This window comes from Calypte anna, chromosome 13 (assembly GCF_003957555.1).
Source record: "Calypte anna isolate BGI_N300 chromosome 13, bCalAnn1_v1.p, whole genome shotgun sequence".
Lineage (NCBI taxonomy): Eukaryota > Metazoa > Chordata > Aves > Apodiformes > Trochilidae > Calypte > Calypte anna.
In genome coordinates, this window is record NC_044259.1 from 9772289 (window position 1) to 9783451 (window position 11163).

The following is an 11163-nucleotide window of genomic DNA, read 5'->3' on the forward strand; positions in this document are numbered from 1 at the left end:
TTCATGCATGTACAGACATATTAAAGAGGTGACTGCATTGCTTTTCCAGAGCAATAGTTTAGGGGTTATGGAAGTCCTGCTATCTGCCTCAGTGTATGTGAAATAATAAACCTCTGTAATTCAGCAGCAATGGTGCTTCACCCATGTGCAGCTGTGAAGAATCAGCCAGTGGTCTCATTGAAGCTCAATGCTGCAGAATAGATTACATTGTTCTCCTTTCTCCTGGTGTAATAATGAAGGAATAAGCTTTCAGTGGTTATGATGCTAACAGTCCTTCAGCTACAGAAACACTTCCCATCCTTTTCCTACTGTTCCAACCAAGTGTTCAAAGTACAGTGCACGATGCAGCCAGACTCCTTGCCCTATTCTTGCTCTTTCCCTGCAATGAAGATAGCAGTTAATTTTCCTTCTTAGCTTATTGTATCCTATCCCTCAGAAATGAAAACCCTTGTTGCTGCTTACTCTATAAGATAATTCTTAAAAAGGAAGCCATAATTCATCCCAAATCCCAGAGATTCCTGGATTTCTTCCTATGTATGAAAAGGAGCACCTTTACTTGTATTTTTCCAAATGTTATTTCTCACATGATTTTTGATATTTTTTTTGGCTGATAAGGGGAGACCTGGGAATGTTGTTTTTGTCTGATGCTTTACATTGCTTCATCCCATGCCCATGGTTTCACATGGAAAGGAAACTTTGCCTGGGGATGTGATACATTGATGTTTCCTGGCCTCTCATACATCTGTGTATAAACCTGTGCACCTTTAGCTCCCTCAAGGGAGGGCAGAGCCTCAGCTTACCCTGTCCTGAGCTTGCATGAATCAGGTCCCAGATCCTGGCTGAAAGGGCTGTGGAGCTACAAAGACTGATGAGGATTTGACTTGCAAACCTGGGATGATCCAAAACTCCTGATTCCAAGGCTCTGGCCTTTTACTCAAGGAAATTCTGCCTCAGTTGCCTGCTGTTCCCCACAGAAATCAGAAAAATCAATATTGCAGTCCTCCTGACCTCTGATCAAGAGTATAAAAGGAAAACATCACTTGTTTGCAGACAGTTATCCCCAAAACATGCAAACTTGCTGTGTTACTTACCAAGAAGAGGGAGATGTAAACATCAGAAGTTAATTACCCTCTTGTCAAGAACACTTTGTGGTTTATAGAGATGTCTGTCAATCTTATGAAACAGAACTGAGGAGAGCAAGCACTGAAGGCATGTTCCTATGATGAATTAATGAGATTTGGCAGCTCACTGTAAAAGGATGATCCCTGTGCTTCATGAGAGGCTGTAACCTGTCTCCCCAGCCAGCCTTGCCATAGCCCTTCTACTGTAGTCGCATCCGGGATGCTGATCCCACTGCAAACAAGTTCTTGAATGCAGCTGTCCAGAGATCAAATTATCTTCCTCAAGGCCTTTGTATTCCCCTTTCCTGCTCAGCAGCAGCAATTCATCCCAACCATACTGAATTCTTTTCTCAGCCCTGCTAGATAGTCAATTAAAATATCTTTTGCCTATAAGCCTCTCTTGGCAATGACACTCTGGTGGTTTCTGTGGCTGTTTGAAATCCAAGGGGGACAGCCACAATTCCCCTGCCATGTGTTATTCTGGTGCCGTGCATGCTGCTGGGTGACTGGTAGTTTGAAAATGCTCTATCTGCTGTTCTTTGGAGAGGTATTCATCTATTCCTCTAGTTTATATAACATCAAAGCAATTTGCTTTCATCACCGGACATGCTCATTTATCCTTTTTTAACTGCATTGAGCTATAAATAATGCCTTCGTACAGAGAAGAATCTCTTGAATTTAATTTTTTTTTTTTACTTCTAGAAGACTTTTTTCTGACCCCATCTCCTGAAAGAGACTTTCTCAGCCTTAGCTGTGAAGTTGCCACTTTGTCTTTCTCCTGCTGGGCACCCATGAGTGGTGTCAGTTCCAGGTCAGCTGCTACTTCCCTTCAGTCACCTTCTCACTTTTTCTGCTTGGTCAGTGGCAAATATGAAACAAGCACTCAGTGATGTAAAGCTGAGATCATGGAACTGTCAGAAAAACTGATTACACCAATGATTTCCCATTCTTCTGACCAGCTGCAGGATAATATTTCCTGCATTACCTCTAAGCCACCTTCCCTGAAATACATTCACTTCAAGGAGCAATAGCCAGAGCTATGGTCCAGCCAAATGTTCTGCTGTTTAGTGTCCCCCTTTTTTTTCTGCTGCTTTTTCTAGCATTTTCCTGCTTCCACACGAGAAACACTAGTCCTGTGCAATGGAGCCCTCACCTGACATCCTCATTATCCAGAAAATGTCCAGAGTTGGAGCAGAGCACAAGCTGATGAGGTGAGAAGTGAAGGTACATCCTCAGAGCTGATGCTGCTGAGACCTGCATTTGGTCCAGGCTACAGCACAGCAGCAAACTGTCTGCTATTTGGACAGCTGGTTTTCTGACAGATAAGTTTGCTGTAAGTTAAAATGCTGATGCTGTTCTGGGGAAGTATTGTGATATAAGCAGGCATGGGGTGCTGCAGCAGTGGAAAGGCTTTGAAATCATTGAGAGGCAATAATACTCTCAAATTTGAGTAGTTTAGTGTGTGTGGGGGGTTAACAATAATGTCCCACAAAACAAGTAGATTGTAATGTTACTGGTCATCTCCCATAAAAATGTGCTGGGAGCTCTGGTGGCCTCTGCACTCGCTCTCGTCTGTCAACACCTGTCCTTGCAGTGGAGCCAAGTGAATTTAATTAATTGCATAAGTAATGTGAAACTATGGTAGCCTTCACCTGCAGGGTACAAAGTTCTATACATGGTCTTATTAGTTCAGGAAAACATACACTGGCATCACCTGGATCAAGTTCTATTTAATAAGTTCATAAACACGTGGATATGATTTCATATCAATACATTTTAATCGGGTTAGTGACTTTGTTTTCTTTATTGCTTCGTTCAAATGGTGCTTTCAGGCAGAGGGAGAGAGGCAGAGCTTCAGTTATATTCTGTGTTGGTTTCTCCAGGTGTGTGGCTCAGTACAACTTGTTATTGGCCCCACTGTGGCCAAGAGAAAGACAAAGGTGGAAAATGCAGTCTGAAATGTATTTAGCAGGCATTTTGGAGTGATTAGAGGCAATATGACAAAACAGCTACAACTAATTATTGTTATTTCCCACTTTCACAACAACTGTTAATTAAATAATGTGACAATACTCAGGAATGTTGGGAAAAGCGTATTAAATAACTTGTCACTCTTTTATCAGTCTGCTACTTACACTGAAAAGTTGCACATCCACTAAAAAAATTCCCAACATCAGTTTTGATTCTTCAAGAGAACGTGGAATCAGTAACTGGCAAAAACTAATGGAAAATGTAAAACAAGTAATTCTTTGGGCAAGTCAAAGAGGAAGTTGTACAGTGTCCAAATCTTGCCCTGGTGTTAGCCCACAGACCAGTCAGGACCATAACATGTGGCACTGACTTTGCTTACTTGCAGATCTCTGCCCTCATGCTGCACACAGGAGGATTTTCCTTTAGCCAAATGGTCATTAGCCATATGTTGCCACTGACTGAAGATTAGAAGTGGATTACATCATGAGAACAGTGGCAGGATTGCAGACCAAATCCTCTAACTGTTCTTCCAGGAGGCAGCTAAGAACTGAGCAATCTGTCCCTCAGTATGAGCTTAGCCAGTCCTGCTCTCAGAGGGAGGATAATCTGGAGCTGTAGCCCCAGATGGGGAGGCTATGAATATTGGCTGGAGGCTGTGCATGGATCTGAAACCTGGTGATTTCTGGGTGTCTTTTTTGTGGCTTGCCTGGTGAGGTGCCTGAGTGGCTCAGGAGAGACTGGTCTTCTCCAGTCAACATTTAATTGTCACAGGCTTGAGTCCCTAGAGTGTCTGTGTGTGAGTGGTGAGACAGTGAAGGATCTGCTGAACATCAGACAGGTTCTTGTGGCAGTCAGAAGAAATCTCAGGGCCACTGAGTGCCAGAGCCAGTCCTGAACCCAGCAGTTGCTGTGGAAAATTTTTCTTTGATGTATGCAGGCAGCACACACCACCTTTTGGCAGGAAGGTGCCCTCCACCCATCAGGAGAGAGGTGGGTCCTACCTAAAGGACAGCAAGGTGCAGGGCAGGGAGCAGCCCAGAGCAGCAGCACGAGTGCACTGGGCAGAAAACCTGTCAGAAGCTCCCAGTTTGGGTTTGGGAGGGCTGGCAAGGATGATTCACAAAGGTCTTGCTGCCAGGCTGGAGAAAGCAGTATCAAAGTTCGGATTTGACCCAGAAAGATGCATCTGCCTCCAACTCTGCAGGGACTGTATATGTGACCTGGTGGAGGTCACAAACATGGCATGTGACAGCAGCATGATGCTGCCTCCACTGAGAGGGAAAGTTTCTGGCTTCCAGAGACACCATCCACAAGGCACATCAGGACAAGACATCTTGAAGATGTGCCAAATCTGTCTAAAATATTCATGCAAGCTTCCTGTAATTTATGGAAACCAACCCAGCAGCATAATTATTTTAATGCTTTTTCCTGTGGAGAAACCCATCTCTTTTGGGTAAAAATGTAACCTTTATATCCACACAGCCATGCTGCAGCCTTTGTTACACACCAGTGCCCAGGGTAGGTGATTCCATGCACTGTAGGTGCAACTTATCTACATTTAGGGATTCCTACCCTTTGGACCACTGTGATGTATCAGACACAAACACAATTGGTTGGGCTAACTTGATGATTTCAGCAACATTTCATAGGGTAAATGGGTGATGCCTGTGAAAGGGGTCATGGTGAGAAATTCAGGTTAAAAGCACAATACACTCCTGCAAAATTGCACCTTTTAAAACAGCAGAGGTTCAGACTTCCTCCAAGGACAGAGGAACAAAGATTGCACAAAGGCTGGACAGACAGAAAGGCTGGGACAGGCTTTATGCTTTAAGTATAATTTTCCAAAATAATCTGTGGAGGTGAAGGACCTATTGTACTTTCAAGTATAGTTGGTGCCATGTAAACAGGTTCCAAAACCTTCAGTGTCTTTTGTTCTTAAGATGGCTTGGCAGAGCACTTTGGATTAATTGGTGTGTTTAACTGTGAGTAGGTCTGTAAGTAAGTGCTCCTGGTGATAAGGTTCAAGTGACATTTTTAGTGGTGTTTGACAGAATTTAACTTATTTCAAGTCTTTTGCTGAGCTCTTTTAAACTGTCAAGAAGTCCTTTCTTTTACCAAACAAGTGCTAAATATCAGTAGGTTTATAGGGTAGACACAGTTCTGTTAGACTCACCTGACAAAGCTCAACCTGTTCTGATGATGGCAAAGCCACACCTGCCCCATGTTCATACCTGTGGTTAATACCTGGGAATGTGGAAAAAAACCCTCACCTGAAACCAGAAAGGAAAGCAGAGCTTCTCAGCCTGATCTGCAAGCAGGGTAGCACTGTGTGCTCTGCCTAAGCTGCTCCTTGATGGGAGATGTAGCTCTGCAGACCTGAAGGTTCTGCTCCTTGCTCCCCTCAATATATTGTGCTCCTTGTGCACAGAACAGGAATTCTGCTAGAATCCTAAGGAGATTTCTTTTGTCTAAAAGGCTGTTTGTTTGGTTTTGACCACTGAGAACATGTGATACTTGTCTCAAGCTATTAACCAGATGCCCAGCCAAAATCAATTGCCTAGCAGGCGTGGATCATTACCTGAAAGTCAAGACCTCAATAAATATTACCTTCCTTATTGTACCAGTGACAGATTCTGCTGGTTGTTTTATGTTACAGCTGAACAGTTTAGACACTGCATTTGTATATATTTGCAGTCAGCCTTAGAGAGAGTATCTCATGAGCAGAGCAGGAGCAGGCAGCCTGTAGACTTGGGAAATCCTTCCACCATGACCATGGCAGGTGTTTTTGTGCTCCTCTCCTTTATACTTTGCTGCTTCCCAGGTGAGTGACTCTCAAGGCACCACAAAAGGCTTCATGTCTGAGTCCTGTCTGTCTCTAGAAGAATAAGACATTGGCTTCAGAGAAAATCTTCTGCAAAGAGCTAGGCTGCTAGCAGCATTGCATAGGATGCAGGAGCAGATTTCAGGATGGTCTTAAATGAATCACTGTAGTAGCTGGTTGCCTGCTGTAAATACAAATAACTGCAACTGGTAACTAGTACTGTTACACTTTTTACACTGCTGTTTTACACTTTTGCACTGCTTGCACTTGTTTTACAATTGCAAAAAATGGACATATACTTGACACAAGGAGGTGGTCAGCCCTCCACTAACTAGTCATGAAAATATTGTAATGCAAGAAGCAAATTCTGTGCAGGAGCTTGGCAGCTTTCCTGCAATACTTTTGCTGCTAATGGAGAAACAAGACATGAAAACAAGCCAGAGTCTGATGTTCTCACTGCATATTTACATCTGATGAAATTACAAAGTCAAAGACAATTTTTTTTCCTCACTTAGCTTCTTTAAAATGCATAATACTGACAACAGATGCTGTATGTATTTGCTTATCCTGTAGGTGACTATTTGCATTTTTATTTATCTGTATTGACTCAGTTTCCTTTTCAGATGCATAACAGCAGCTCTTTAGGGTTAAAATGGATGTGTAAAAAGATAAGGAAGGAAAAGCTATTCTATTTTCAATTTATAAGTCTACCTATCTCAAAATAAAAAAGAACAAAGATATTCAAAAACATGTTTCATTTTAGCCAGCAATAAGCAATGTTATTATACTTATCAACACACACACAAAAAAATAAATAAAATTCCTATATAGTTTATTCAGTACAGGAAACCACTCACTGGAAATCATTCAGTTTGGTCCTGCTTTTTTTTTTTTTTTTTTTTTTTTTCCAGATACTGCCTTTGGTGTTGAGGTGAGTGGAAGATTTCTTTCTCTTACTTTTCTTGGGTATGTAGCCTGATAAGCCAGAAAAAAAGGAATAGGAAAGATCTTGGGCCTTCAGATGCTTAAGTATTTTTCACCTAGCATTAAATTAGTGTCATTGTAATCAGATCCTACAGTGCAAAATATTAAATTATACTCTTCTGGGCTTTACATCTATGCTGTGTATTAATAACATAGTAGTAGAGATACAGGTTTTTTTCAATTAATAAATTTTTCACCATATTTAAACTGGTCTAAGCTTTGAGCTGGTCATATATAACTGGTTCTGAACTGACAGCATAGGCTGTGATATCAGAACCTACTCAAAGGCAACCTACTGTAAGAATAAAATGCAATGAGACATTTCAGCATCCACTGACCAGGTCAACTTGATCAGTGTGTTGAGAATGATAGAGCAGTAGCAGGAGTGCACTGGTGGGGCCACAAGAGTATTAAACTGAGGGACCAATAGATAATATTTGTAAAACGATGCCAAGTGAGTGTGGAAGGCCACCACTGATTTCTCCAGTTGAAGAGGGACAGCTGTACCCCTCTCCTTTTCCTCTCCTGTCCTGCTGTGCAGGGAGGTGTTTGTTAGAAGATTGACCCACCAGCACAGGTCTGTGCTGTGGGAGTGGAGAAAACACTGCAGGCTGAATCTGGTCTTATGAAAAATAACTTGTGAATCTAAAATGTCTTCTCCACCTTCTTGCTGTACATTCCTTTGGCAGGTGGACTGCAGTATATATCCCAACACGACAAGTGAAGAAGGCAAAGAGGTGTTGGTCTGCACTGAGACCCTCAGCCCCATCTGTGGTTCTGATGGAGTCACCTACAACAATGAGTGCCAGCTTTGTGCCTACAATGTGTACGTACTCTCTAGGTCTCTGGCAGCAATGATTAGGACTCCTGGCACAATCTCTTTTCAATGGTGATCTGTCACATGTCACTTGGAACAATTCCTTCAAAATGAGCTTGGATGTCATGGTGTGGTAGTCTGCTGCCTAGACCACTTCAGTTGCTGTGTCTCAATCTTCCTGCTGTACTTAATTCAGGTTTTTCTTCTCCAGTTCAAGTATCAAACAGATGACGGCCCCCTAAGGCACATCTCATCACAGCAAGGCAGAGTAAAAGGATGAAAAAATGCTTTGAACTGCTCAAATTGGTCCTAAAGCTCTCAAGGTCTTTAAATCACTGCTGGCCACTCAGTGCTAGCTGGTCAGGGAGGATGGTGCTGCCTTCTCAGAAATATATAAACAAGCTTGGGTGGTAGAGAATCATCTTTCCCTTGCATTAGTTACATATTTCCAGCACCTAGAATGGAGACTTCTTTGCTGAACTTGCTAACATTTGTCTTTCCCTCTCCAGAGAATATGGGACAAATGTCAGCAAAGACCATGATGGAGAATGCAAGGAAATTGTACCCGTAAGTGAAACCAAGTAAAAAACAAGGGCCATGTCCTGCTTCTAAGTGGCCAAAGCTCCTTACTGACTCCCCCAAGATATAATTCAAACACAAAAGAAGAAGCTTTGTTGTGTGTTCCCTCAACAGGTGGACTGCAGTCGATATCCCAACACAACAGAGGAAGGCAGAGTGGTGATGCTTTGCAACAAAGCCCTCAGCCCTGTCTGTGGTACTGATGGGGTCACTTACGACAATGAGTGCCTACTGTGTGCCCGTAACCTGTGAGTACTGCATGTGCAGAGCTCTCCTGTGAGGGACAACAAGTGCTTAGCACTCTTGGCAGCTGCTTTTCTGAATATCAGGACTTCTACCAAGGCCTGTTCTTTGCGGCACGTGGACTTTGACCCTTCTCTTCCCCTACTAACTAAACCCTGTTTTCCTTTGCGATTAGGACAAAAAATGTGGTTTTAATCTAGAGAGAGAGATCAAAGGGCTTGGTCAGGATCTAACACAGGGCTGAATGCTTCTCTTAACTAAGTTAAAAGGATCTGTGTGGCGAATGCTGCCTTGCAGAGGACAGCAGCTAACCAAAGGAGCATCTACATTGTCACACAAGCTAGCTCCTCATTCACCCCAACACCTGGGACCTTCCCTTGCCCATTGCATAATGCTCTTCAAGAGGACTCCAGCAGGCTGTGGCACAACCAGAGCTGATATCTAGAGCCAAGTTGTTTCCCTTATACTAGAGCTGAGGCTGATCAGCATTGTTGGGATATGAGGTTCAGGCAGAGAAAATTGCTCTCGGAGGTCCCTAATGTGAGTCTCTTCCCTTTCCAGAGAGTCTGGAACCAGTGTTGGCAAAAAGTTTGATGGTGAATGTAAGAAGGAAATTGCTACGGTAAGTGAATGATGAGAGATGGGGTCTCAGTCCCACTGGTGTCAGGGACAGCACTGCTGGTGTCTGCAGCATTCCCCAGGCCAGCGGGATCCTACAGGAGTGGAAATCCTGCTTTGTTTCAGCACAGGGAATATTTTGCTTTTTCCACACGTAATGTCAATTATCCATGCTAAAGTCAAAAAAGGAAGAAGGTGACTGGACAGGAAGAGGTCAGCAAAAGGGCAGTAGCAGAAGTAATCCATCAGGGCAGAAGTGAGAATGAGAATGGGGAATGGAGTTTGGGGTTAGGACAATAGCCCATCAAGCCCATTCTTAGCAGGGGTAGTAAGGGCTGTGCAAGAGAGAGTGAGAGTAAAATAAGAGTGTATGGGACTTTCACTCTTCAGCCTCCAGCTATTTTCAGGCAATGGGCCTCAGCTAGGTGTGATTTCTGTGTAGTCAGTAAGACTTAATGGATTTTCCTGCCATGAAATTCCTCAGCCTCTTTCTGGACCCATATACATTTTTTTGCACACAATGCCTCTCAACAAGTGTAGCACCCATTGCACAAAGAAACAAAATCCCACTCTCCCATTATCTAGCTAGGTGGTGATTTCCTGTTTTAAGAACATGGGAGAGATACCTACAGGCATCAACACTCAGGCTTCTCCCAACACCAGTGTTTTTCTGTTTAATTTCCTGGCCAGGTTGGGAACATGATGCAACGTGATCATGAGCACAACAAGTTCACAGAGTGAACAGCTGCTGCTTAGAAATGATGTGGCCAGGTTATGATACACATCTCTTGAAGCAGGAAATTATGTTCTATTTTTATATTTTAAAATTCTTCTGGCATAGGAGAAACTGACAATTCAGTTTGTATCAGATTGAGCAAGGAAGAGGAAGAGAATTTCTTTTAGTGAGACTGTTACAGTCAGCACTGCAACTGGTGGTACAAGCCCTTCTGCTATTAACTCCTATGTATCCTTCACATTACTTGTTTGGTTTTCTTTTTTTTTTTTTTTTTTTTTTTTTCCAGGTTGACTGCACTGACTACCCTAAACCTGTCTGCTCACTTGATTACATGCCTCTTTGTGGTTCTGACAGCAAAACATACAGCAATAAGTGTAACTTCTGCAATGCAGTCATGTATGTACAAACATGGATCACCTTTGTGTAATCAGTTGCTTCCTATAGGCACAGGTTTGCACAGTTGCCACTTTCTTGTTTGCTGACCAGTGTTGATTAGGTACTTGAAGCAGGAGAGAACACCAGCTTTAATGCCAACCATTCATATTTTTTTTTCCTTAGGGCATACAAAGAGCTATGTCTCATTTGTTAGTGTGAATGGTTTGAAGACCACTAAACTTAATGGAGTTTTTATGGAAAAATTAATTTTAAAGTTTCATGATAGTTTCACATTCAGATATATATTCACTCATCTCTTAACAATCAAACAGTTAATGAGACTCTGATCTGCAAATTTTTTGTCTCTGGGCAGGACCATATCTGATGCCTTCTCTAGGAGGCAAGCAAAAGGACAGATTACAGCAGGCAGGACTCTGCCTAATCATTTTTTTTCATCTCCTCACTTTCAGGGACAGCAACGGGACTCTCACTTTAAACCATTTTGGAAAATGCTGAGTATAAGTGCTGAGAGAATTCACAAGATCCCCACTGGCAAATCCCAGCTTAAGATCTCACCTCAGTTCATCTCACCCTCTGGGAAACTCAGCTCACTCCTGATTTTCTTTCTCAATAAACTAAACTAGCAATATTTCTTTTTCTTGTTTCATGTGTTGTCTCATGAAACATTTTCTTCTGATTTTTTGAAGAATTATGCCATGATGAATAGATTACGTGCTTGTAGTTCTGGGATATAACAAGAACAACATCTTGTTCCCCTCCCTGTCATAAAGGCAGAAAATTAAATACAGATGCATAAACCTCCGAGCTGTGTGACCTCGCACGTAAAAGATAGTCAGCCTACATTAGTGTACAGACCCTTTTAGACATTTGACGTTGT

General features: G+C 42.5%; 1 protein-coding gene across 3 annotated transcripts; it reads left to right on the forward strand.

Annotated features, from left to right (window-relative positions):
* Window positions 1-2149: 2149 nt before the first annotated feature.
* Window positions 2150-10877, forward strand: LOC103532860 (ovomucoid). 3 transcript variants are annotated; one of them, XM_030458817.1, is made up of 9 exons: window positions 2150-2345; window positions 5749-5913; window positions 6825-6844; window positions 7587-7723; window positions 8224-8281; window positions 8408-8541; window positions 9098-9158; window positions 10177-10286; window positions 10736-10877. In XM_030458817.1, exons 2-9 carry the CDS (start codon window positions 5859-5861, stop codon window positions 10779-10781), a joined length of 621 nt encoding a protein of 206 aa, XP_030314677.1. In that variant the 5' UTR covers window positions 2150-2345; window positions 5749-5858; the 3' UTR covers window positions 10782-10877. The 3 variants fall into 3 exon arrangements, with proteins under 3 accessions (XP_030314677.1, XP_008496880.1, XP_030314679.1); XM_008498658.2 differs by having other exon boundaries at window positions 5787-5913; XM_030458819.1 differs by having other exon boundaries at window positions 2150-2332; window positions 5787-5913.
* Window positions 10878-11163: the final 286 nt, after the last annotated feature.